Source organism: Kryptolebias marmoratus, linkage group LG9 (genome assembly GCF_001649575.2).
Source record: "Kryptolebias marmoratus isolate JLee-2015 linkage group LG9, ASM164957v2, whole genome shotgun sequence".
NCBI classification, from domain to species: domain Eukaryota; kingdom Metazoa; phylum Chordata; class Actinopteri; order Cyprinodontiformes; family Rivulidae; genus Kryptolebias; species Kryptolebias marmoratus.
In genome coordinates, this window is record NC_051438.1 from 21,536,793 (window position 1) to 21,563,859 (window position 27,067).

General features: G+C 46.4%; 4 protein-coding genes across 6 annotated transcripts in view; 1 reads left to right on the forward strand and 3 right to left on the reverse strand.

Moving 5' to 3' along the window:
- The window catches only part of cenpi (centromere protein I), a 12,619-nt gene extending 10,369 nt beyond the window's left edge, over nucleotides 1-2,250 (reverse strand). For both annotated transcript variants that reach the window (XM_017408193.2, XM_017408192.2), the window contains exons 1-3: nucleotides 1,962-2,250; nucleotides 1,053-1,190; nucleotides 387-505 (exon numbers count right to left, since the gene is read on the reverse strand). In XM_017408193.2, coding sequence (XP_017263682.1) covers nucleotides 387-505; nucleotides 1,053-1,190; nucleotides 1,962-2,124 — 420 coding nt within the window. In that variant the 5' untranslated portion in view covers nucleotides 2,125-2,250. The remainder of the gene's footprint in view (nucleotides 1-386; nucleotides 506-1,052; nucleotides 1,191-1,961) is intronic.
- Nucleotides 2,251-2,964: 714 nt separating this feature from the next.
- Nucleotides 2,965-4,768, reverse strand: tmem35 (transmembrane protein 35). The gene is made up of 2 exons (XM_017408294.3): nucleotides 4,564-4,768; nucleotides 2,965-3,924 (listed from the first exon to the last, which is right to left on the reverse strand). Exons 1-2 carry the CDS (start codon nucleotides 4,681-4,683, stop codon nucleotides 3,559-3,561), a joined length of 486 nt encoding a protein of 161 aa, XP_017263783.1. The 5' UTR covers nucleotides 4,684-4,768; the 3' UTR covers nucleotides 2,965-3,558.
- A 1,280-nt stretch (nucleotides 4,769-6,048) lies between these two features.
- On the reverse strand, nucleotides 6,049-15,517 carry arl13a (ADP-ribosylation factor-like 13A). 2 transcript variants are annotated; one of them, XM_037977359.1, is made up of 13 exons: nucleotides 14,043-15,517; nucleotides 13,879-13,963; nucleotides 12,894-13,125; nucleotides 11,085-12,260; nucleotides 9,982-10,098; nucleotides 9,767-9,837; nucleotides 8,552-8,804; nucleotides 8,358-8,463; nucleotides 8,061-8,266; nucleotides 7,874-7,976; nucleotides 6,738-7,014; nucleotides 6,540-6,656; nucleotides 6,049-6,457 (listed from the first exon to the last, which is right to left on the reverse strand). In XM_037977359.1, exons 4-13 carry the CDS (start codon nucleotides 11,102-11,104, stop codon nucleotides 6,396-6,398), a joined length of 1,332 nt encoding a protein of 443 aa, XP_037833287.1. In that variant the 5' UTR covers nucleotides 11,105-12,260; nucleotides 12,894-13,125; nucleotides 13,879-13,963; nucleotides 14,043-15,517; the 3' UTR covers nucleotides 6,049-6,395. The 2 variants fall into 2 exon arrangements, with proteins under 2 accessions (XP_037833287.1, XP_017263781.1); XM_017408292.3 differs by having other exon boundaries at nucleotides 13,879-15,517.
- A 618-nt stretch (nucleotides 15,518-16,135) lies between these two features.
- xkrx (XK related X-linked) lies at nucleotides 16,136-27,019 on the forward strand. The gene is made up of 3 exons (XM_017408290.3): nucleotides 16,136-16,518; nucleotides 23,820-24,079; nucleotides 25,912-27,019. Exons 1-3 carry the CDS (start codon nucleotides 16,166-16,168, stop codon nucleotides 26,748-26,750), a joined length of 1,452 nt encoding a protein of 483 aa, XP_017263779.1. The 5' UTR covers nucleotides 16,136-16,165; the 3' UTR covers nucleotides 26,751-27,019.
- The last annotated feature ends 48 nt before the right edge of the window (nucleotides 27,020-27,067 follow it).

Consider the following 27,067-nt stretch of genomic DNA (forward strand, 5'->3'; position numbering starts at 1 on the left):
CCCCCCCCCACACACACACACACACACACACACCATCGTCGGAGAGCGTCCTGTGGTACGGGTACTGCACCACTCAGGACAGGAAGGGCTCTCCAGCGCATCATCAAAACGGGACGGTTCATCTATGGAGCAGCCCCCGGGTCACAAGGAGAGCCCACTGTTCACATTCCTGCCGTCTGGGCGACACTAACGGAGTGTATCGAAGACCACCTGACTTAAAAACAGCTTTTACCAACAGGCCGTCAGGCTGCTGAATCAGCGCCGAATGAATGTAACTAACATCCTTCTCTTTTCTTGCTCTGCCCGATTCCTTGGCTTTCTGTTTATTTGTTTGACTTGCGCTTTGAGCGAGGAGCAGGAGTCCGTTTTGATATTCATCCACAAACCTGAGTGCTGATGGGTATTTTGCCGACACTTAGCCAAACTGCTGCTCGAACGACGGCCTCCTGTGGCACCACCGAGGCAGGAATCAGACACTTCAGCACCCGAGCACACGGGGCAGTCCCTGCGAAGAAGGAAAACAGAGAAGCAGACGTCACAGCTGGCTGGGAAACACAGACCACCAAACTCCAAACACACAAATATATGAGCTCTTGAGGTGTCCCTGCAACACACAGACAATACATTGCATCACGAGGCACCTGCTGCAACTTTCTAAAGGCGTAAATGCGGACTAAGAGTTCGGTTTTACATTCGACTCACTTCTAAATGAACGGGTCAAAGTTGCGTTTACATTCGACAGGTCAAAACCTTAAAAACCTGCACAGTCTGAGGACTGAACATGAAAATACTACACAGCTTATACTCACAAAACCATTACTTCTGCTGAAACAGGGATGAGCTATCCTGCATGTTTTCCTTGTTTCTCTGCTCCGACACAGCTTATCTGAATCAGTAGGTGATTAACAGGCTTCTGCAGAACATGAAGAGGCGATTTAACCACTGAATCAGATGTGTTGGAGCAAAGAAAGAAGTAAAACATGCAGGATAGTCGCCCTCGAGAACCAGGGTTCACCCTGGCCCCCCCCATCGAATTGAAAGCCCGGTCTTACCCATACGGAGGCTCATGGCGAACTCCAGCATGATAGAAATGGCCTCCGGGGAAAGCCCCTGGCTGTAGGCCGTCCTCTCCACCAGGACCAGGTTGTTCTCAAAGTCATCGTTGCCAACCACAGGTGTCCCCGCTTCAACTGAGGGAGAGAGGGAAAGGAAACGATCAGAACCTGCAGCTCTGGTGGTGTCCGTGTTAAAGATTTTACTCACAACAACACTGAAACAGGAGCAAAAGCGCTTCATAAATAAAGTAGTATTTCTGCACAGTTTAAATGATTGTTCACGTTGTTCCATTTGCACCCCTTTTAGCTTGTTGCTGCAACAAATACAAGTCCTAGGCTGAAAACAATAAAGTGCATACATTTATTTATCTTTCCATCTATTAGCTGCCTGTTTGGACACAAAGTTAACAGGCTGTCACAGTTCAAAACCTACTAATGTCAAACTATAAGTGATTTTTTTCTAATAGAACCAAGTGTAAATGGCTTTAAAAGCTCTTAAAGCTCAGTTTTCTTCACAAGGATTCACTTCTCCTGCTAATAATGTCCTTTCTAACCAACTTTCAGTTGAATTTTTGTTGTTTTGAAGCTCATGTTGTGAAATTTAGCCAACGAAGCAGCACAAAAGCATACATTTACTCTTTTAAATAACTGTAAGATCGTTGTGTTGTATGAAAACCCCATTTATTTCCCTCTGGGCTGGACCAGAGGACCACTTTAGGCCTCTGTGGAGCTGCTTGTTTTCGGCTTGTTTAGACAACAAACTACGCCACGTTTCCATTTTGACGTTTTATTAAGTTCGCTAAGCCCTTTCTTCTTTCTTTAAGCATAAAAAGTATTAAAAAGTGCTTTTTGAAATACACCGGCTGTCCTCGGCTAGGAGGGGTGGGATTAATGCCCCGGTCTTACCGACAGAGAAGTACTTCAGGGCCAGAACAAACGGGTCCTCCGCCTCGTTCCTCCTCCGCTCCTTCTCCGCGACCCGCAGGCTTCTGTTGTTGCTCCGGCTGGACGCAGACTGGCCGCCCAGAGACGACCGGTCTGACTCCGACGAGTTTAGCGACGCTGCCATTTCTACATGTCTAAAAAAAGAATAAAAAAGTAGAAGAAGAAAAGGAAGAATAAAAAAAATACGGCGCCCTGTTCAGCTTATTCCCATTCAAAAATTAAATTCTTCCGCGCGACCGTTTGACCTGCGCTTGCGCAGTAGCGTTTATTTCCGCCCAGGTTGCTTCACGGGATTTGTAGTTTTTTTTGGTCATCAACGTTCCAGAGCGTGAATCGGGCAATAAATCTAATAACCTCAAGATATTTTCATTATTATTGTATTATTTTTTAATGTATTCAAAGAAAACGAATCAAAATAATTAATAAATAACCTAAAGACAGAAAAGGAAGGCACAAAATAGCCAGTGATTGATTTGTAGAATGACAGACAAAGCAGACGGAACATTTTTTTATTTAAATTTAGGTGGTGACTTTATTATAATATTCAGATTTCCCCCCCCCCCACATTTCCATAGTTGTAAATGCCCTACACAGTTCCAAAAATCTAATTCAAAAGTCTAACAGAGCCTGCTAATCAAAAGGAGTCGGCCTCACCTCCAACATTTTATTTTAAGTACACCGTTTACAGAAATATCCACTGCCTTTTCAACTGCGGTAGAAATTTGGTTTTTTTTTGTTTTTAAATGTTAAGAGATGAGAAATAAACCTTAACCCATCACGTTTAGGACTTCAGCTGTGCATCACAAAGGATAAAATGCAGTTTCTAACAGGCGGAAAAGATGTTTGTTTTGGTTCAGTTCACAGCAAACAGCTGAGGCAACAACTGCTGCCTTTCCCACCTAAATTTAACCACGACCGAGTTGAGAGAACTGACAGAATATTCTGCTTATTTCAACACAAGATGTAAACATACAGACACACCGGCTGATTTATTGTGTTCCCCTTGTAATGTACGTTTCTTTTAATGCTATTTGAAGCATAAATCGGTATAAAATTCTTTTTACAGTGCTCATTTTGGTTTGCTTCCCGTCCTTTTGATCACATTAAACATGCTTGAAAGTATTGATTAATCTCTTCTCCTACCTACATACAGTATAAAAAAAGAAAATTAGAAAAACAAGCTACAAAGACTCGTGAAAAAATCAGCATTCTCAAACCAACTCGGACCGAATGAAATTCATACTTAAATTAAAACAAAAAGGATTTATACAGTGTGGGACTGAAATAAATAAGAAGCTGCGCTGACTGTGTGTGTGACGGTGAGTTGAGATCAACAGATTGTCCACAGATATGTAGAGGACGTATAGGACAGGGCTTCTTAATTCACAGTAGAAGTGCAGAGGAAGAGGTGAAAGTAATCAGTCAACCAGCTGGACAACAGATAAGATGTTTGCAAGAGGAATTATTACTTGGAGTGAACGTTTCCCTTAAAATCTACAGTCTGTAGAAGTGCACCAGGTTCCCCTTCCTGATGCCCGGACGGAGGCGGGAGGTGGCCTTAGGACTGCTTGACTTTGTTCCTTTCCTGGTCGTTGACGTGCTGCTCCTCCCGGCTGTCCTCGCGCTCGGGCCGGTCATCACTCTGGCGGGCGATGAGCAGCCGGCAGGTGAGCAGGATGCCGAACACCAGGGCATGGGCGTAGCGCTTCAGGGGGTCCCCCACGAGCTGGTGGAAGAACAGGACGGCCAGCATGACCAGCAGCAGCAGGAAGTTGGCCACGTCCTTCGGCCGGCCCGGCACCAGCGTCAGCACCACGCCGCAGCCCACTTCCAGGGAGCCGATGATCTTGCGGAGCAGCACCGAGCTGATCCCGACCTTCTTCAGGCCCGGCAGCGCCTTGGCGTAGCTCTTGTACGCTCTTTTCTGGAGAGAGGAAAGACACATGAACATCTCAGGGGTGGGGGTCACCATTTCTGACATCCACAAAGCAGCCTTAAATTAGCCCTTATTGAGTCTTGCAACCCTAACACAACTGCACCCTCTGGTCTTGGGTGTTTATAATTTGCAGCTCATGGACCTCCGGGTCTCCCACCAGGCAGGCAGGATGCTTCAACATCAGCATCTGCAAGTGCATCTCAGAAAATGCTCGAATGCGCCGCCATTGCTCCTCATAAAAAAGCAAATAAAACACATTTAATAAGCTGTAATGAGGAATCCATGACGTCCATTCCTGAATGTTTGTCTCTTTAAACTAAAGTAGGGCATGTTTTTTTTTTAAAACACAGTGCTGGTATAGTGTAGGCCCGTGTAAATTCAGTCATATTAGGTTTATTTCCCATTATCGACCTTGAGTGTGCAACATGTAAGCAGGTAATAAGCCATTTTTTATCATTTAACCTTGCGGGTTTCTCTGCAAGGCCTCACCATGCTCGACTACGAACGGGAATTTCCCCGTTTCCTCAACTATTTAGGTCACCGTCCCCACACATCGCCAGCCCCGAACAATGGCCTTTATTTACCCGGAGCGATGCGGACGCGGCTCCGGGGAGAAAATCCACTCACCATCTCGCTGTAGGCGTCTTTGCTCAGTCTCGGGGTGAGCTTAATGGTCCCCATGAACACGAAGAATAAACCCAGAGCAAAGGAAAGGGCCACTATGGTCACCGTCCTCGGCGAGGCCATCTTCCAGCACCTGCAGGCGCTTCCCACCGGAGTGAATGAAAGTCGGGCTGTTTTCAGGCAGAGGATGCACCACCGGAGGGGGAGGGGCTTAAGAAGAAGAAGAAGAAGAAAAAAAAAAAAAAAAAAAAGATGGCGGCGGAGTTCCGCTCAGCGCTGAAGGAGCTTTGTCTCTCTCCTCTGCTCTCACGACTTTACACTTTTTTATTTTTAGTCACCATTAATTCACTATCAACACAACACACGTTTCACAATACTAATAAGCCACCGCCAAATTAAACTGTTTTTATCCTTATTTTGTTTTCTGTAACCAAGGAAGGAGCGTGAGACGTCGAGGTTGCTAGGCAACCGACAAAGACGATTAGTTCAACTTTCAACTCCCGTGAAATAAAGAATATATGTTTTAATTTCTATACATCCAGGGTTGCAAACTGTCCCTGCCCCAAAATTAAGGAATTTTTCTGTTTTTTGGAACAAAAACGTTGACAAGTTGTTTCTTATTTATGGAAACAGTGAAAACTTGTTTATATAAATTAAACGAAGAATCCTGTTTTTGTTTGTTTGTTTGTTTTGTTTTTTTGTTTGTTTGTCTGCAGGGAAAGATGTTGAACAGAGAAAGTTACTTTGGTTAATCAAAGCCACTAAGACGTTTGTTGTTTAAACTGCTTTTTGTCTATTAAACTGGACAAGTTTTTGACAGATTAAAGAGTAAAACATTAGCTAAAAGATTAAATAAGCAAATCCCTAGCTAAAAGAAGCAACAGGTTCGAAACTGAAAGTAACCAGGCTAGCTAAAAAGAATAAAACACTAGATAAAACGACCAAAACACTAATTAAATGGAGCAAAAAAAAAGCTTAAAGGTGCAAAACTGTAGCTAGAAGCTAAAAATAGCAAAATGCTAGCTAAAAAGAGCAAAACACTATCTTAACAGAACAAAACACTAGCTAAAAGGAGCAAAGGTATGGCTGAAAACTGAAAGTAACCAGGCTAGCTAAACAGAGCCACTAAAGAGAGCAAAATTGTAGCTAGAAGCTTCAAGTAGCAAAAGGCTAGCTAAATATTATAAGTCACTAGGCTAGCTAAAAGGAGCAAAAAGGTAGTTAAAAGCTAAAAGTAGCATAAGAACCTGGTGTTTTAACACTATAAAACAACCAGCTGTTGATGTGTCAGAGGGAAACCTTCAGGTTCTGGTTCCTCTGGGTTCTCCTCTCACCCAGATAGAAGGAACCTGATCTAGAAGTGGAACACTGAAGGAGTTTGGAGCCTTCAGAAATAATACAACTTTGTTCCCTTCAGCCGCTGACATAGACATTATATATATTTAATATAGTCTGTGGGTGCTGGAATGTGAAGAGAGACACGCCGAGCCAATGTAGAGACGAGGACTTTATTATTAACACAAAAATCACAAATCTAAGGTGCCAAACGTTCCTAAGAGCTGTGTCACTTCTCAAATAATCATAAAAATAGAGTTAAAAAAAAAAACATCTTACATTCAAAACAGCAGATTTCTTTCTGTTTGTTTTTATCAACAAACTCCCTTTTTCCATTTTGGCCCAAAACACACGTGTTTTAATCTTATTATTCTGATCTATTTTTTTTTAATAAATCTTAAATAATCAGGATCTGCCCTTCACAGCACACTGTTCTAGTCCGAGGCTCAGGGGTCGGGTGTTGAAGCGGGTCTACTTTCTCCTGCGGACTCCCCCGGGGTTCACGGCCTCTGTCCCTGATCCTGACGCTCCTTCAGAGCCAGGATTGCTTTCCGGTACAGATCTGTCAGGAGACAGGGTCGACTGTTTAGCTCCAGGCTGGGATTCTGTCACTCCAGGGCCGCTGTGTTCGACTGTGAACTCACCGAAGGTGGAAGAAAGATCGACGGGTTGAGAACACGCGCCGGGCGTCCCCTCTGTGTTGATTTTGTTTTTTCTTTTCACCTTCCCAAGTTTTTTCTTCTTCCTCTTTTCACCCTTGGCTAGAAATAAGACGAAACGCTCATCAGTTAAGAGAAAAACGACCTTAAAACAGGCAAAAAGCAGCTTTTTACCACTCGAACCTTTCAGCGGCGCCTCGTCGTTCTCGGCCAACTCGGTTGCGTCCAGCGTCTCCTCTCTCACTCGGGTCCTGCGCTTCAGTTTGCCTTTCTTTGGCGGGATCAGAGCACTGCTGGCCCTGTCTCTGTGGATGGAGTTTTCTTGCTCCCCTTCGTTTCCTTCAGCCTCCTCTTCCTCTTCCCGTTCCTGTTCCAGAGCCTCTTCGTCTCGTTCGCCCTTCTGGGCCTTAACGGACTTCTTCCTCGTCTTTGTCCTCAGCTTGTTCTTCAGCGTTGTCTCCTGGAAGAAATAAAACACATGTGACTGTCCCACTGTTGACACTTTTTAACGCTGGACGTCAAATTCACCCATTTTAGCTGATAAATGAGGAGAGGAGGGACATGTGACCTTTGACCTCACAGGTTTGTCCCACAGACTCAGCTATACGACTGTTTTAGACTGGGTTTGTTTGAAAAAGTTGTGACAATTCACTCAGTTTTTTACTTTAAATATCAGGATCAACCTTTGAAATCTTAAGTTAAAACAATAGAAAATGCTTTTTTTTTTGGTAAAAACTTTGCTAAAATATGCTGAAAAATGCTGAAACTGAGTTGTTAAAGCTGTTAAAGAAGCAAAAAGCTTGCTAAAAACCAAAAACAGCAAAGCTCTAGCTGTATAAATTAAAATGCTAGTTTTAAGTAACAAAATAAAAGCTAAAAAATGTGAAATCTAGCTAAAAGTAACAAAACACTAGCTAAAAGCTGCAAAATGCTAACAAAAAAAAAACACCAAAAGGTTAGCTAAAATCAGTAAAAGAGTAGCTAAAAGTAATAAAGTGTTGTTAAAAATAGCAAAAGGCTAACTAAAAGCTAAAACAGCAGAACAACAGCTAAAGCTAACAGTAACATAAGCAGGTGAATTCAGAAGCAGTTTGCAGACTTTAAATCGGTTTCAAGGGAACTGAATGGATCTGTGTGCGGTAAATAAAGTCTCCTGAATGAGCCGAAGGTTTCTGAATGGCTCAAACAGCAGAAAGTGTGCAGAAAACTAAAAACCAAGGCAACAACAGAGTGAAGGCCAGCTTCCAGGCGGGAGTAAACCTGTGTTTGTTTGGGACCTTGTTGGTGTCTTAAAGGTGTGTTTTTGTTGTTTTGTGTACCGTTTGCAGAATACTCCGGATGGGCTGCAGCTTCCCCTCGGCTCTGCTCTTCTTCTCCCGGGGTCGATGACCCTGACGCAGGTCGGACTTACTGGATCGCATTCTGACGTGAGACGACATCGGACAGCACAAAATAAAAATAAAGTCAAACCCACGTGGAGTTTGCGACGTTTTGAGCCTCTCTCACCGTTCGGCTTTGGGTTTTTTCTGGACTTTCTCGGGCTTGGCTTTCCTGTCCCGGTCTCTGGGCTCCGGAGGCCTCTTGCTGTCCTGGGCCACCCGGGCGCAGAGCTCCGGGTAATCCAGGCACACGGCTCGCAGCAGCCAGCGAAGGCCTCGCAGAGTCCTCCTGTCCGACCAGCGCCGCAGGTCCATTAAGGCTGAACAGGGCTCCTGATGAAACAGAGGACTCAGCTTGCCGTCTCGCCTCAACCCTGTGTTGGGTTTGGTCCCACATGGGGCGCCTTATTCCTGTGATACTCACAATATGGCACAGAGAGCGGCTCTGGTTGACCAGCTTCTCCAAGGACAGAACCTCAATCAGCTCACTTCCCACCAAAGCGTTCATCTTGTCCTGCTTGTTGGCCAACCTGAAACGAGATCAACACAACCGAATTGTTGGTTGGCCCTTCGGTTCACCATAAAGGAACAGGCGGCGGGGTCGCCGAGCGTCCTCACACTAAGACAGGTTTCCCCGCCACCCTCGGCTGCTTCAGCAGGTCAGCCAGGACCTCCCTGGCCTCCTTCATCCTCTGCCTGTCGCTGGAGTCCACCACGAAGACGACACCGTGAGCTTCTCCGCAGAGCTCCCTCCAGGCGCCGCGCAGCTCCACGGACCCGCCGGCGTCCAGCAGGGTGACCAGGCAGTTCTCCACCCTCAGCTCGGTTCTGATGCAGCCGCGGGTCGGCCCCGTGTCCACGCCGCTGGGAACTGAAGCAGAACGCCGCAAGGATTATTGGCTTTATAATCTGCTCTAAGTGCTGCAGACTTCAATCGTTCACAGATCAGAACCTTCGGCTCCTTCAGGAGGCGGCTGCGATGGCTTTTGGTTTCTATAACTTTCATACTTTTTGAAATATTTAACTTTATTTTAAACAGAAAAGAAAAACATAAACACTGGGATCTCTTCAGTGCTTTCAAATCTGCCTCAGGGTAGATGCTTTACTTTTAGCTTTTAGCTGACATTTTGCTCCTTTCAGCTTTTAACTAGCCTTTGGCTACTTTTATTTAACTTTTTACTACTTTTTATATCTTAGCTAGCATTTTGCCACTTTAGTTTTTCATTAACATTTTAGCTACTTTTAGATGGGGTTTTGTTACTTTTAGCTGTCTTTTAGCTGCAGTTTTGCTGCTTTACCTTCTAGCTACTGTTTTAAGCTTTTAGCTACTATTTTGTTGCATTAACTTCTAGCTACTGTTTTGCTGCTTTGGCTTCTAGCTACCATTTTTATCATTGAGCTACTGTTTTGAAGTTTTAGCTTCCAGCTAATGTTTTTAGCTTTTAGCTACTATTTTGCTGCATTAACTTCTAGGTACTGCTTTGCTGCTTTAGGTTCTAGCTACTGTTTTTAGCATTTAGCTACTGTTTTGATGGTTTAGCTTCTAGCTACTGTTTTCATCACTTAGCTACTAATTTGCTGCTTTAGCTTCCAGCTACTGTTTTGAGCTATTATTTTGCTGCATTAACTTTTAGCTACTGTTTTGCTGCTTTAGCTTCTAGCTACTGTTTTTAGCTTCTAGCTATTGTTTTGATGCTTTTCTCTTTTTAGCTACTGTTTGGCTGCTTTTGGCTAGTGTTCTGTTGCTTTTAGTTTAGCTCATTTCAGCCTTTGTCCTGCTTGTCTGAACTTCAGCTGCGCTTCAGCTCCTTCAGCTGGTTTCAGCTGGTTTACCTCTGAACATCCCTCTGATGGAGGACGTCTTTCCCGCTCTGTCGAGTCCAACAACAAGAAGCGTCACCTTCCTGCAGAGACACGAGCCGAAGGAAGGAAGGAAGGACAGCTTTAGGTGACCGTTGGGTTCGTTTGTTAGCAAATGAAACAGGAAAATCCCGCCTTCAGCCGCGGTGTCCTTCGGCTCTGAAGGTTTCGGTGTTTTTTTTCCGTACCTGACCGGCTCCTGGATCTTGGAGACCCAGCTGCAGCAGTTGCTCATCAGGTTGAACATGTTTCCTCGGGGAGAACAAGGTGAGCAGAGCAGCCACCATCTTCTCTGGACCTGGTACCTGCAGGCAGACAGGGAGGGGATATCGGCGTGACGCTCGGACACAAACGAACGGCGCTGAGCGGCAGGCTGAGCGGCAGGCTGAGCGGCAGGCTGAGCGGCGGGCGACGTGAATTCTTTCCATTTTACTAAACATGACTTTAGGAGACGCTGAGCTGCTGTGACACAAAGCGGGGAGTCTTATCTCTTATTTGACAATAAAGTTCCTGGTTTTGGTTGAGCCCCCCCAGGATCTCCAGAGGCACCCCCCCAATCCGTCCCCCCTTGGAGGACTTCCTGAGGGCGCCTCTGGTCTCCTGTGGGCTTCGATCGCCTCTCGTCGCCGTCAGGAAGAGTCTGTGCTCCAGAAAAACACCCTCAGCTCTAAGTGCCTCTGGCCCGTCTGCCTCGGCGCCGTAATCTGCCGAAGCCAGTTTAGGACGGCCCACTTTTAAAATGCCGTCAACAAAGCGGCCCATATCGGTTTAGGGCGGCGACGGGATCCCGGAATAAATCAGAAGGTAAATAAAGACAGCTTAAAGACGCTGAACACAGCTTCAAAACCAAACGAGTTATTAAAGCAAACACATATAAATATATTACATCTGCAGATTTAGTGCCAGAAAGGATTCTGATTCAACTCACCTACAGATAGAAACAAACAAAACAAAACTGGGTGTTTGCCATTTTCACAGATTTGCTTCGAACAGTGATTTGTGAGATTTAACAGAATGTTTTAATTGGATTCATGATTTAAAAATTCACACTTTATGTAGAAAGAAGCTGTAAAACTGAGCAAAAAAGGGGAAAAATACACTGTTTTAAAATAAACCTCCTGCTTAACTAATAACACACTGTTTATAAGATGAGAAAACACAGATTATATAATGATTATTATTGTTTCTGCTGAACAACACATGAGTCCAAATCACCCAGAAAATCAAGTCATTTTAAAGCTTCTGAACTAATAAAAAGAAACATTCAAGGAGCTGCTGGGAGGATACTCACAGGAGCGGGTCTACGTCCATGCATTTGTTTGGGTGCCCGTCCCTTCTGACATCCTGTCCCCACCTGCTGCTCGCTTAATCAGGCTCACGTTAAGCCCCTGGTCACCCCAGGCGGGAGGTGCATCCTGGGAAGGCGGCGCATCGACCAATCCTCGGCTCCTCCAAGCCGATGGCCGACTCCATTGGGTCTTCTTTTGACCTGACCGATTTAAAGGCCCGCAAATCCACCGAATACGTGGCGTGGCATGATATCTCCCCCCCGTGAAGTCAGGAAGAGGGTCTGCTGCAGGTTTAGGCCGCGAGGCTCGAGGAGAGGGGTCGACCACGCGCCTCATATAATGTTGTTTTATGACAAACAATCAGATCCTACAGATCCTACAAACTCACATACACAGATACACATTCTAACATTATCTTGTTTACAATCAGGGTCTAATTAGATTAAGTTAACGAGATTCTGGGCTCCTGTCAATCAGCAGGGTCACAAGGATTCAAACACTTAACTTAGATTATTAAATCAGGGCTGCTAAAAGTTGTAGGACGAGTCGACATCGTGCCAAAGGCCTTTCAGCCGCCTGTGAGTAAACCTGATCGCTGCTGGCAGCTTCTCTGCACCAGAAACCCACAGGTTTGAGTCTTTGGATCCAGCGACGGGCGGAACAAGAAGACCGTCGGTGCAGATCTAAGAGCGGCAAACCTGTGGGCCCTCCGGGGGTCAAAGGGACCCAAACGTCCGCGGGCCGAGGTTCTTCAGGAAGGTTAGGATCGAGTAAACACTGAGATCTGAGTCAGGAGCAGCTCAGGAACCTTCAGGACCGCAACCGGTCCAGGTGTACGTCATTATCGGCCTCTGGCCACTGAAATGAAGGACAGGTCTGTGGTCACAGGACAGAGAGACGGAGGTTGTGTGTGTTCGGCTGCAGCTCCTGGTGTTAGCCTTTTTCTTCCAGGCATGTTTTGGTTCCAGCAGAGCCAGTAAACCTTTACCTCCGGGAGTCGCCGTGTGAGAGGCCGGGGGACACCCTGGACAGGCTGCAAGTCCACGGCAGGGACACGTAGAGACTCACGCCTGCACCTGGGGACGGTTTAGAGTCGATGTTCTGTTTGTGGGAGGAAACCCCTCAGGGAGAACATGTAAACTCCTCACAGGAAGCCTTCTTCTTCTCCAAACGATCAACTGCAGAAAGGAACAACGAAGGCGTTTAAAACTACTGATGTGTTTTTATTTGAACTCATGAATGAAATATCTGCTTCAGCCGCTCACACGGTAAAAACTGTAAACCTAATCTTGTCCTGACAGGGATGTCCACGGTGAGTAAACCTTCTTACACAAATAAACAGCAGCGATGAAGGATTATCTCGACACTCTGCGTTACATAATGGCATTAATACAACAGCTACAGCTGCCGGATCCATTTTATATTTAGCATCAGCCACTAGATGGCCTCAGATTCAACAGATGCCTGAAACGATTTATCACCACGTCCAGATTCCTCAATCTGCACGTCACGTGGCTTTCTGCCCTCTGCGTGGGTCTGTGCAGCATCTCAGCTCTCATTAAACGTCATTTTATGTGCAGAAGAGAGGCTCCTGCAGCCGAGATGCAGCTGAACTTTAGGCAGATCGATATTTCGTGGCGCCTCTCCCTGAGGCCCTCCGAGCAGCGGCCTCCGTTCAGGTCCTCATCTCATTATTTCATTAAATCCTCGTCCGATCAGGCAGTGTCCCTCCTGTCTGCTGACTAAACTCATCCCAGGCCTGCGTCAGCTGAGGCTGATGCACACACACACACACACACACACACACTCACAGCAGCTCATTAGACAACAACTGTCCACTTCTCCTTTCCTTTGCAAACGTCTTTTCCTGCTTCCTGGGCTGCACATATTTCAGTCTGCGTCACAGCTGGGCTGCTGTTCGAGGAGATGAAGCACGGGATCATAAACCATCAACAGCTCTGCGTTTATTGGCCAGATGTTAGAGGCACCAACGTTTTCCGCAAGCCTTTAGGTCAGGGGGGGTCTCTGAAGCTTTGACCAAAACTAACAAGGAGATAAAAACAAAAAGAAACACAAAATATGTGACAAGTCCTTCTGAAAACACAGAGTTAGACGCAGCAGCAGGAAATTTATCAGAATTATTTAACAAACTGATCTGGTTTTAATCTTCACTCCAACTATAAAAGACTCCCATAAGCTTTCATATTCTGTGTTTAGGTTTTAACAAAAAAGAAATACACAAGAAATCTGAGCCGAGTTCGATTGTTTTCGTTGTTTTAACGTGTAAAAATACAAATAACCGTCAGTATTGTCCTTCAGATTGTCACAAACTAAGCAACACGTTTGGGTTTTCACTTATTTAACGCCTGATGAGTTGTATTAGTTTCTGGACACTTTTTGTTTAGTGGGAGAAGGAGCAGAAACGCCTCTTCTGACTGTAAACCAGGAGTCTTAAAGCGGTGGTCGGCGGTCCAGATCGGGGTCATATCTGGACCCAGATCGGTTGTTAAATTACAGCAGAAATAAACACACACACATATATATGTGTATGTAATCTATTTATTTTATTGCACATGTCCCATATTTAAGGTAACTCATTTTAGGCAATACAGATTTTACTTTTTTTTATTTTAGGCAGCGCAGCTTTTCCCTTATTTACTGTAAATCATTTTAAGTGCTGCAGCTTTTCTGGCATTCATGGTAGTTCTGACCTGTTCTGCAGAGAGAAGCTGCCTGAAAAGACAACATGGTGAGTGAAGGAAACTAAAGGAGAAATTAAATATATATAATCTGGACCTTTGCTGAAGGTGGATTTTAATAGAAGATCTGTGCTATAAAAGCTGCAGACTCCTGTCTGAGGGTGACCGACTCCTGGGCTTCACTGTAAAAAGAAAACAAAAAGGATCATGCGGTCGTTTTCAGCTGACTGTTTAGATGTTGAAACCGACACGCAGCAGAACCTGGTGACTAATGGGGAACTGCAGAGGCCTCATCTGCTGATCCGTCCTGCACTCCTGTCTGATTTCCCAGCCTGCACAGCCCGGCTGCTTCTCCAAACACATCCATTAGTAACGAGAGGCCTTCATGCAACGTGCTGTGTCCGGGTCAGCCCACCTACTTCAGAGCAGATTAGACAGGATGTTTAAGCAGTGTAAATACTGAGCCGCTGTTTGAGTGTTTTATGCAAATCACCCTGATTTGAGTTTGTGGTTGACTATTTTCATGGGAGAATCTTTATATAATGTCCTAATATCTGCATTAAAGTGTGATTTATCAGTGTCACGCTGCAGCCCGCACCTGTTCGTGCCAAAGCAAGGCCAGGTCCGCCCTGCTGAGTGAAACTAAAATTGGAAGAGCAGGAAAACTGATCCCTCTGTGGTCGTGCTCCGCTTTCATTTGGACAGGACAGACAGTGGGTGTAATAAAATTAAATGCAAAGAGCTCGCAACATGAAAGTAGATTGTGTCACATTAGGTCCAACCTAGAGGTTTCTCAGATTTTACAGTTTTAAGCTTCATCATCAAACTATAACCCTTTTATTGGATCAATGAAAACACCTCGTTTCTATTTTATTCTGTATTTTTCACCCTTTTCTACTCATAATTTAATTTTATGCTTGTAATTTGTAACATTTATTACCAGTGGCTGCACGGTTCTCCCTTTTACACTTGCAAAAATTGTTTTAATTTGCTAAATTATTACCCCATCACGCAGCTAAGATGTATGTGCAACCGTTAAAGTTGTGGCAGGTTTTAAAGAGTTGTGAAATTTAGCTAAATCCCTGTTTGTTTTAACAAGTTGCATTTGCCTTTTGCAACTTCCCAGAGGGAGGTGTGTTTACGCTCTTCACTTTTAAACTATTTGTTGCGACCTTTCAGAGGCGGCCAGTAAGAGAACTGGAGTAAATATATGCTTAATCACTGTATAATGTCCACACTAAAAGGTTTAACTGTGCATGGATATTTCTTCAAAGAGTCATAAATTGAGTGCAAATGGTTTCAGGGTCATTTGCTTTTTAATTGGCATAACTTTTAAAACTTTTACAGCCATTAGAGAGCAGCTAAACATGTAATGAGGTCATTTTTAGTTGGATTTCTGTGTAAAAGTTTAGGTAAACAAAAGTTTACACGTGTAGTTCTTATTACGACCAGCAGGGGATGGTATAATAATTTAAAACGTGTCAAGTGTTTTTGCCTTAAACAAGTGATTAAATCAGGTAAACTTTATTAGGACAGTATGGTGATTTTGAACTACAATATATACGTTATCCTCCTATATTTACCCTCCAAACAGGGGGAATTATGTGGTTTTCAAAGCCAGTATTTAACAGATACGTTGAATGTTTAATGACTGAAGGCAAAACCAAACTGCCGAAGAAGAAGCCCAAACAGGAAGTGAGATGAGATCCGTATCCAACAGAAAAAAGGGCTAAATTTTACTACAGTGAGGGATATATTTAATACTCTGCCTTCATTTGCTCCAGTTTTTATTTGCCTATCTGAATAATCTGGCACTTTTTCGGACTGGATGTTTTTATTCGCCGCTTATTTTGAAATTAACTCCCATTTCCGGCGTTGCCCCGCGCCATTTTGGGTCTCTTGACGCAGCCGTCGCACCAACGCAACTCATCTGACAGCAAGTAAGTAATGCTGTCTGAGAAACACCCAGAGCCAGGCGGCCTGCGGCTTTTGACGTGTTTACGGACAGAGACAGCGAAGCTCGTTGATGCCCCAGAACCGGCTCCGAGTGCGGGACGAAGGCCGACTGCGTGTCGCTCCTGCGGGGTTAACGAGGCTGAACTTTCCCCGGCCAGCGTGCCGGACCTGAAGGTGCGGAGACAAGTGGACAGCGGTAAATCACAGCCCTCCGGGGGGCAGACTGGTACCCCGCACCGGAGGGCTGACCCAGCCGAAATGTGCGGAGGACCGCAATGACAAGCCGGCGATGATCGAAGTGGTGGAAAGTTGGGAGAGCCGGCGCGGAGAAGGAAACGAGTCTAAAAACGCCATGTTTTTGAAGGGGAGTTCGCTTTAAGAGGAGACCTGCCCAGCTGGAGAAAAAAAAAGAAAAGAAACTTATCGACATGTGTGAGGTGGCCATGGAGGAGGAGCAGGACAGGGAGATCTCGGACATCGAGCGGAGCTCCTCCGTGGGGGAGAACGGGCTGGTGGTGGTGGTGAACCACGGCCGGGTCCACCCTCCGGTCAGCGTGGTTCTGGCCACCGTGCTGTACTGCGCCGAGCTCGTGGCCGCCTCGATCCTCTGCGCGATCTACCACGCGAGCGACGACGTCATCTGGACGGGCTTCACCATCGCCTTCATGCTGGTGCCCGCCGTGCTCATCCAGCTCACCCTGACCTACATCCACAGGGACCTGGGGCGGGACCGGCCCCTGGTTCTGTTCCTGCACCTGCTGCTGCTCGGCCCGGTGATCCGGTAGGTGAGGGGTCCGGTCCGGAGGGGGGGCGGCTCGGCACCAAACCCAGGGCTTCACATTACTTCACAGGGGTCTTTGTGTAAAATCAGTCAAAACAAAACACAAATATCTGCATTTATTCACAACTGAGCACACCAAAACTCAAAAACTGCACTTTTCTTCTTAAATAAATAATGTAATTATGAATTTTATGGAAGGAACCCGTCCAAAAAATTTGGGATACGGCTGAAAAAGAAATTAATTTGAACAGCTAGAGGAGCATTTTGCAGCTGATTGAGTTAAACAGCAACAGGTGAGTTAGATGGCTGGGTTTGAAAATAAGAGTATTTTAGATTCTCTCAGAAGTAAAGATGGGCAGAGGTTCAGCAGTCTGAGAATAATTCCAGCTACAAACAGCAGAATAATGTTCTTTAGCAGAAAATTAAAGCTTTGAATGACCTGTCAAGTCCAAAGATTTTAGTTACTATAATAAAACACAAGAAATGAACTTTTCAGGAGCGGTTGGAGCAAAGGACGTGTCTGCGTTTTGAGTTTGACGCCTCCTTTTTGAATCAAATCTGTCTTTATTTGTGTGGCACTGTGCGTCACGGGGCGAAGCAGGGAAATAAAGAAATAAAACCACAGTGACAAAAGATAAAATAAGCAATAAAAAGCAGAAAGAAACTGTAACATAACCAGGCGTAATGCATGAAAACAAGTGAGTTTTTAGAAGAGATTTAAAATCCCCCAAGCTTCTGGTGGACCTTATGGACAGAGGGAGGCTGTTCCACCATTTAGTCCTTGGGAGAACTAAAAACATTTGTTTTTTTCAGATCTCAGCATCCTACAAGGTCTATATTTATCTATATTTATGTAACAGATCAGAGAGATAAGACGGTGCCTGATGGTTCTCCTCTTAAATCTGCTTTGAATAAGAATAACTCCTCCTGTCCGGCGGTGCGTTTCAGGTAAACTATCCTAACTGGACACGCTGCTTCCTGTTTCCATCGTTAACAGGAACCAAACGGGAGCTCCATTAAGGCTCCTGCGTCTCTGAGAGCCGACAGGATGCAGCAGCAGCAGCTTCAGCTTCATTGATCTGGCAGCGTTAAAAGCTTCCTGCGCAGTCAGTCACGGCCCAGATGGACGGCGTGCTCAGCGTGACGGGGGTGGGAACGGCCTCCCACAGCAACGTCCGAAGTGCTGAGCGGGGAAGGGTGCTAATGGTGGCGGTTTCAGACCCCCCCACCGGCGCCGCTCGCTGTCCCAATCAGGCCAGGACAACACCCTGAGGCGTCAGGCCGACAGCGGTTTTATTCTTGGAAATTCAGCCAATTTCTGACCTAATTTTAAAACCCTGAGCTCTCCCTCTGTCAGCTCCCAGATGAACGAGAACGTCATGAATCACTCTGCGTCGTTTATTCAGCCAAACCACAGAAGAAGTGTGGAAAACAGAGCGTACCTCCTGATTTAAAGGCTTCATTCACCATCTTAGCTCTCAGCCTGAGGAGGAATCCGGTCTCTTTCCAGGTCCGGCCACATCATCTCAGTCAGGTTCAGGTCTGGATTCTGGGTCCAGACCGACTTATGTTGTCGTTTGGCTGGGTTTTTATCTTTCGCCGCTGCGTTCGGGCTCGTCGTCTCGTTGCGCGACCCGGTTCTGACCGCGTCCAGTTGCCTGACAGACGGCCCCGGGATCTGACTCTGGCATCTAATTACTGGAGAACTAGTCCATGTCTGCCCGACTCCGTTTCAGAAGTGACCTCCGGTGGGTTAAACCGTGAACGCGGGCTTTTGACGTCTTCACAAAATGGCTGCTGGTCGCCGTCGCTCAGAATCCGCTGAGACTTCAGGTGAAAATTCACCCATCACTCCCGCTCAATCAGCCGCAGCCCGCTCTCTTCTCAGCAGTTCATCCAAACACACAAACTGTACTCCAGAGGCCCGTTATTTCCGTCGCGCAGCTTTCGGCTTATTTTCAGCTGCTCCGACCTCTGCGTGGCCTGAACCTGAGGTGAACTTTCGGCGGGGGAGGGAAGTCCGCTTCTGGAAACATCAACAATCGTCGGATCGTTTCCTTCTCGGGAAACCACAGAACGGGTCGACTTCTACTCTCTGTATTTGTTTTGGAAGCGTCCCTCTAACCCGTCTCAGATTGTTGGACAGTCGGTCTCTTCTCTGAGGACAACGCTGACGTCTTTCCTCTATCATCAGATAATCAATACCGGCTTCTTACCGTGTCACTCAGACAAACTTTTAATTGTCAGGGTATCGAAAGCATCCGAGTTAAAAGAGTTGGTCCTTTTCTCGTTTACCAAGTCTGTCTAAATAAGCGGTTAGGTTGAGGGAGTGGTTTTGTTTATTTATGATCTCCTTGGACCTCAGCCAGTTGGTTTCTGCTGAAGCTACCTGTTTCTTTCGGCGGTGACTCACGCTGGGAGGTGGAGACTTTCATTCACCTCAGCTCTCCGTCGCCGTCTGAACTTTGGTTTATCAGCAGTTCCTCCGCAGCTCGTTTCATAAGTTCACGGCGCTGCTGGAGTTATTGGAAAGGCGTGCTTCTTTGTGAGGAAACGAACCCCCGAACCTGAGCGTTGTCTCCGGCAGGTTTGTCGACGTGAACGACGTATTTCCCCCCCGGGGAGACGGAGGCCGAGAAACGAGCGCGGTCGGGCTTGTTTTATGGGTTTTCCAGCATTTCCAGGACATTTCTACATAAATAACCAGTTCGCTTTGTCTTGCAAATCAAAAGTCAGGAAGTGATGTTACCACGAACGCCGTGCGAAAACCGTCCAGCTGGAGCGCCGTCTTTGTGTGATTCTGTGAAAATCAGCTGAAGGAGCTGAAACTGAGGGATCAAAGCTGCAAGAAGCAGAACACTGGGGAAAAAACGAAAACAAGCAAATGCAAAATAAAAGCCAGGAAATGCTAGCTTAAAGCTAAAAGGAGCAAACTGCTAGCCAGAAGCTAAAAGGCGCAACAAGCTAGCTACAAGCCAAACATAACAAAAGGTTAGCTAATGCTAATAGAAGCAAAGCTAAAAGTAGTCAAATTGAAGCTAGCAGGTAAAAGTAGCAAAAGGCTAGCTGAAAGCTAAGGTAGTTAAAGAGAAGCTAAAAGTCGTCAAATAAAAGTAGAAGAATGGTATCTTAAAATAGTAGCTAAAAACATAAAAAGACAAAAACAGAGCAACTATGAAAAAAGAGAAATATTTATCGCAAATCTAACGTGAAACAGTAACTAAAAGCAGCGAGTTAAAAGCTACTAACAAGTAACAAAAGCTAAAGCTAGCAAGGGACTTGCTAAAAGCTAAAGTAGCAGGGGGCTAGCTCAAAGCTAAGAGTAGCAGAACAGTAGCTAATAACTAAAAGTTACAAAACAAACAGTTTCTGAATGAATTAAAGAACTCTGGATGTATGAAAATATTTGTAAATAAAGTTAAATATTTTGAAAAGTGTAAAAGTTACAGAAACTAAAGGTCAAAGCTTCCATCAGCTGATTGAGCTGAATGTTTTGATCAAACAGCTGAAGTAGCTAAAAGTATTGAGATGTAGCTAAACTTGAAGTCATACAGCAGAACACCGGGCTGATTCCCGTCCAACCAGAACCCAGAAACCAACAAGTCTTCACCTGCCCGCCAGGCCTTCCTGCTTTCCTCCAGTTTCCACGGGAACCGGACCGAGGTCACCGTATCTGGGGTTCAGAATTATTCATTAACTCGTTGGAGATAAAGTGGCCCCGAGCGTCGGCCGGACCACCTGCTGCTCCGCTCCGGTGCGCGTGACGCGGCCCGTAGGCGTAAAATCATCGAGCTGCAGTGAGGTCGTCACATCTGGGCGCTTGCGGGGCGGCGGTGGCGGCTGATGTAACGCCGACATCCTCCTGCCACGTAAGGGTGGGGAGGCAGGAAGCTGTCGTTAAAACCCAAGGGAGTTGTGCTCGAGTCGTTCAATTCGCCACCGCAGCTTCAAGCTCCTTCCTCTTCCCTAAAATCGAGATGAGGAGTGGCTCTCGTGGTTAATCACAGGTGTGCTCAGAGGCGTGAAGCCCGTCTTCGGGCTGCAGAACGCCAAACGTCTGTTTTCTATTATTAAATCACGATAAGGCCCCGAGGCGGTTTGAAAACCTGAATCAGCAGAGTTCAGTTTCAACGCTGTGATGAAATTCGACGCTTTAGAGATCCGTCTGTAAGACAAACCAGGTGCAATAAACGTTTCAAACACCTGATCTGGGCTGAGATGTTAGAAGGAGCTTCGCCGTCATCACAGCGCCGAACTACGATTAAAAGGAACGCCTGTTTGTTGCCTGAGCGGGACACTTTATGTTGCTTTTCCTGTGGTTTTGTCGTCCATCTTTAGGAGGAACATTCAGACTAATTTCCCTGTAATTAAACGTCTCGTATCAGCATTCCTGATCAAACACAAACAGACCTGCGGTGCGTATGGAGGCTCCGCTTGCTTCGGCTGTTTCCTCTGCAGGACGGGCTCCAGCTTCGACTCGTTACGATTTCCCGCCCTTATTTTTTACCGACATTTCTCCCTGAGCTCGTTTATTTTGGAGGCCCGGCTGCGGAACCGAAACCTGTTTTCAGTAAACAGGATTGAAGCGTTTTCAACCTGAAGTTAGTGTTTTATTACATTTCCTGAACAGTTCCTAAACACTGTGAAGGTTCAGCGCTGAACGACGGCTGAATGACAGCTGAAGAAACTGAAACTTAGGTGGTAAAGCCAAAAGAAGCAAAACATCAGCTGAAAGCTAAAAGAAGCAAAACTCCAGTTAAAACTAGCAAAACACTAGCATAAAGGTGCTAAATCTAACATTAGGTTAAAAGCTAAAAGTAGCAGATTGACAGCTAATATGTACAAGTAGCAGAACGGTAGCTAAAAGTAGCAGAACAGTAGCTAAAAGCATAAGACAAAAACATAAACATAATAAATAAAGTTAAATATTTAAAAAAAAAAAAAAGTTTCAAAAACCCAAAACCCTGAAGGAGCCGAATGTTTTTTAATGAACGGCTAAAACAGCTACATGAGATGAATCGGATCATTACTGATCCTTTCAGTTGCTCGTCTGGAGGAGGAAGTATTTAGATGAGGCAGGTGGGTCTCTGCTGCACCGGTCAGTCGTCGGGTCAGACGTTTACAACCGTCTGCAAAATCAGAAGCAGCTGCACCTTTAAAGCTAACGTTTAGCATCCTTCAGCTGTCAGCCTGCAGGTGAGACGTCTCACAGCCTGCTTCCAGCTCAGCCACGAGGCCTAGATCTGGACGGCTGAACGGCGGGGCGTCGGCTCTTCTTCTTCTGATGGGGAGTTTCCTGTGTGATTCAGGGGTGGTGTAACAACTGGCCTCGAGGCTGCGCGTACACACACACACACACACACCATATCTGCTATCAAAAGAGGAATTTGCACTTGTGGTGTTCACAGAAACGTTTAGAAATTATCTTAGAAATGTGTTTATTCTTGCCGCCATCCCTCAGTCTGGGCTCCTGTGTGTGCCAGACTCTGTCCTGACTCGCTTCTTCGGCTGACTTGTATCTCCGGACGCAGATAGAAGCCGCGCAGCAGCAGGTCTCAGACCAGTCTGAGCACGCACGGCTTCTTGTTGTTTACTCTGCAGCGACGAGGCGGTGTCAGCGAGCCTGATTGGGTAATCCAGAGAGACCAGAAACAGGATGATCTGACTAAAGAGCCGCTGACGGGAGATCCAGCCGTCCTGCTGGATGGCGGTGCCGAGCCCCAACGCCGCTGCTTCCCGTTCCCACGGGGAGCGGATTGAGGCTGCAGTAATCCTCCCGACTGAGCTACTCCTCCGTTCTGCCGGTTTTAACTTCGTTAGATTAAAGGCCAAGCATCCCTCAGAGGACTCTGTGGGCGACGATGTATTTCATCCCGTATGCTGCGGCCAGATTTCCATTTAAAAGACGCAGTAAATAGGCAGCTTTGTGTTGTTTATTATTATTCAGAGTTCAGGCTTTGTGCCTCGATAAACGGAAAATAGTTTTCTCTCTCTCAGAGTTGCTGAAGCGACAGTATCCCAGCTCGCATTCCTGCACCGTGATGTGAGCTTTAGCGCTGCGGCGTGGATCCCCGGAGGCCTCGAGGCGAGCTCTGAATGCAAACAGGTTCTGTAGTTTGAGCCACGGGTCGTTTAATTTACACACCGTTCAGTAGTTTGTGCTGACGTTGTGTTAGTGGAAACGTTCTGCTGCAGGTTGAACGTTCAGCTCCGAAATGATGTGAAGTTTCCTGCAGGTTTTTTTTTTTTATATATATAAAGGAAACACGTTGAGCTTCTTCCACAAAAAGGCCTTTCAGTGCAGAACCTGTTTTTTTTTTCCCCCTCTTACCCCTGCGACCAAACATGGAGACAAAGTACCTCACACACGTTGGAGAGCCACACCCAGAGAGCTGCACTTGATTCCTGCGGGCCTTGGGCCGTTTTCTGTCCTCGGCCTGCCCTCTGCTGGAGCCTCGGCTCAGGTTTCTGTGGCTGCGATTACAGATCGGTGTCAGATTTTAAACATATCTGCTCTGATTTCATCTATAACTGGCTTATTTTCACTGTGTAACAATTGTTGACCCCATTTTTAAATTTGCTCTAATATACAAGGACACAGAATAAAGAAACATTAGAGCATTAAAGAGTAAATAACTTGAATATATTAGGATAGATATTCTGGTTAATTTGTGAATATTTCCTCCCACGGCAACAACGGTCCTGTAATATTCAAAGAAGTTGACCCGTCCTCTGAGCTCCTCTGTTAAGGTGGTATCTCGTTGAGCTGCGACTTTTGCGGACTAGTCGGAGACTTGGATTTGTGAGAATTTTTCCGTTGCGGTCTGACCGGATCCCGAGCGGCGAGCTGTGCGGCCACGTTATGCGGCGCTAAATCCCGGCCCGCCCCTGTTCACCTGGGACCCACCTGGAGAACGCTCCTGAGATGAAGCTGGGCGTGTTTTCTGTCAGAGAAAATCCAGAGAAAATTTGCGGACAAAATGCAATCGAAAGGACTGCGACTCGAGCAAACTGAGGACTTCCCGCGAGTCTTTCTGGAGACACGTGGGCGCTGCTCGCCAACTTGTCGCCAGCATTCGCAGCCCGGTGAGATACCACCTTCAGCCCCGAAGAACGAATTTATCAGATCTGTGATTAAATCTGGTTTAAAAACTGACGTCCAAAATGTTTTTCCTCAGTATCTGTCTTCTAAAAATATTAGTTAGATTCAAAACCCAGAGCCTCAGTTTCCAGCGGATCGAATGCTTTACGCGTTCCCGCATAACGCCACTCTCACCGCCCGTCCTTTTTCCTTCCCCCAGGTGTTTCGAGGCCCTGTGGCTCTACTTCAAGGCGGGTAAGAAGGAGGAGCCGTACGTCACGCTGTCCAGGAAGATCAGCCTGAAGAAGGGCCAGCAGACGCCCATGGAGCTGGAGATTGGCCAGACGGAGCGCATGCTGGCCACGCACCGGAACGCCTTCAAGCGCACGGCGATCATCCAGGCCTTCCTGGGCTCCACGCCGCAACTGACGCTGCAGCTGTACGCCACCGTCCAGGAGAAATACGTCCTCCCCACGAGACGTAAGAGCCGCCGCCGCCGTTAACGATTCTCCCACAAAATACTTTTGTTCCGTTTCTTCGTCTCCGATTAACTCAATAATCATGTTATTTTTTTTCCTCCCAAATATAAACAGCTGGATTTTATGCAGCTTCTTTCTAATATCGTTCTAGAAGCAGGCGCGTCTGACGCTCTTCACTGAGGCCGTGAATCAGACGTTTACTGATGCAGCACAGCAGATTGCCGAACGCCCTCACAGAGGCTCAAATGACGCAAGCTCTCAGGAGGCGGCAAATATTTGTCCCTGAATGGTTGCTGCAGACAAAACTGCTCTTTTGAGAGTCAGAGAAGCTATTTACTCAAATTAGGGCAGATTTTTCTTCTAAATGTGTTCAGAATAACTCATTTAAACGTGGGCGAGCTGCACCGGAGAGACGCGGTGTTAGGATGGAGATTAAAACCTTACATGCATGAGCAAAAATCAAACCTTCACCTGCAAAAAAAACTGTAAATGAATCAAAGCCTCGGAGTGTTGGTTAGTCTGTAGTTCGTCAGCTGGCTCTTTTAGGCACATTTAGTTCATTCAGAAGATGTTCGAAGTGGATCTGCTGATCTCAGAACCTCCTGTGATGTTACAGATGCAGTCCAAATGAAGCTTTTATAACGTTGTGCCGGAGTCCTACCTTCTTTTCCCAGTTTCTTCTTCATCAGAAGCATGAATCAGAGTTTCTAGTTGAACCAACGACAGCCCAAACCATTACACTGTCGCTACCGTGCTTCACAGCTGGTTTGAGGCTCCTCTCTGACGTAACAAGGTTGTCGGTCGCTCCGCTCAAATGGCTTCATTTATAATTTGTCTGCGTGGAGCAGATTTGTCTCGTCAGCCTCTGGAACGCTGGCTGCTGTTAACATGCGTTCACGGCACAAATAAAAGTTTGTCCTGAAGGGGGCGCCAGAAGAAATGTTATGGTGAGCCAATCAGAGCAACAAGCAGCACTGAAACCTACAAGTCTCACATTGTAATTCTTTAAATGTATAACTTTTTAAAGGAACAATCTTTAATGTTTCTAGTTTTCGTGGCGTGCTCAAGAAACCAAACCTTTAAAAAAAACAACAAACTTTTACATTATTTCTGACTGACAAATAAAAATAAAGCTCAGCAGTTTTAGTAAAACTGAAACCAAACTGAGGTTAAAACCTGGAAAAAAAGAATCTAAATGTTGTTGTTTTTTTCTTTTCGAACACACAGCTGACATCTGATTGTTTTTGTTCCAGAGCAGGATGTTAATTTTAATGTTTTACTCCAACATAAGGAGACATTTTTAACGCCCAACCACGCCTGGCTAAGTTCAGTACAGACACTATGTTTTAGGAGAACATGTAGGACAGAGGTGAGAAACATGATGTGCGCATTAAATTAACCCTTTAAGCGCTTTTACAACCCCTGCATAAACTTATAGAATCACTCCTCTTGGAGGATCTTGTTTATTTTTGTACAAAATAATAAATAAATCACAGATTTAGACACAAAAACTGAACCTTCTGGCATTAAGAAACACAAAAATAAATTAATTGTTGTAGTCAGTCACAGTTGTTTTTTTAGATGAAGTAGAGGGGAAAATGTGGAATCGCTGTAATTAGCAGCACTAAAATCTGCTAATTACATTTAGCTGTGGCAGCCATTTTAAATCAGGTTGACTCCAAAGTTTAGTCAGTTGTAGCTCTAAATCCAATAAATATTTCCTGAGAGTTTCATTCAAATACATCCGGTGGTTCATGAGATATTTTGCTAACAGACATTTGTTTGCTTGGCGGCGGGCGATAACGATGGTCTTCCCTCTGTTTGCGTTCACAGAGGCGCTGATGATCATCACCCTGATCTCCATCACGTACGGCGCTCTGGTGTGCAACGTGCTGGCCATCCAGGTGAAGTACGACGAGTACAAGGTGCGCCTGCGCCCCGCCGCCTACCTGTGCATGACTCTGTGGAGAGGCCTGGAGATCGCCACCCGGGTCACGGCTCTGGTCCTGTTCAGCACGGCGCTCACCTACTGGGTGATCCTCGTCGGCGGCCTCAACCTGCTCTTCTTCTTCTTCCTGCCCTGGGCCAAGTTCTGGAGGCGCGGCGGCTCCCTGAGCCACGTGATGGAGAAGAACCTGTCCAAGCTGGGCACGGCGGTGGTGCTGTGCATGTTCACGCTGCTGTACGCCTGCATCAACGTGTTCTGCTGGTCGGCGGTGCAGCTCGACCTGACCCACCGCGAGCTCATCGAGCGGAAGCAGGGCTGGGGTGGCCTGGCCAAGTACTACTCGGCGCGCTTCGTGGAGAACTTTGCCCTCATCACGCTCTGGTACTTCTTCAAGTCGGACTTCTACGAGTACGTGTGCGCCCCGCTGCTGGTGGTGCAGCTGCTGGTCTGCTACAGCCTGGCCGTGCTCTTCATGCTGCTCTTCTACCAGTTCTGCCACCCCTGCAGGCGCCTCTTCACGTACAACGTGCAGGACTGCCTGCGCTGCGTCTGCTGCCGCCAGGAGGGGCGCGGGGCGGCGGCGGGCCGGAGGAGCCACGTGCCGCCTTCGTACTCCGCCGCCGCCACCATGGTGCTGGCTTCGGAGGAGCCGCAGGAGCTGCTGGAGCCTCAGAACTCGCATCCTCCCAGCAGCCAGCCGGGGGAGCGAGAGACGGATTGTTGACGCAACGCCTGAAAACGTTGGATTGTTTAAATCGGATCGAACTCGAGTCGAACAAAACTACGAATTTATTCAGCTGCCGGCTCCACGAGGCCCCCGGCTCCCTGAAGAATGCGACGCGTCCAGATAAGCGCCCGTTGAGAGGGGCGGCGCCGAGGCAGGTGTGAGGAGCTAAAAACAAAAACTCTCCCAGTTCAACACGTTTGCTTCGTCACTGCTCGGCCTTTACAGGACAGGAGGGAAATCTCTGCAGGAAAAATAAAAAAACCAAACCAAAAACAGACCAGAAGAGAGGAAAAACGGAGCAGTTTGGTTTGTAG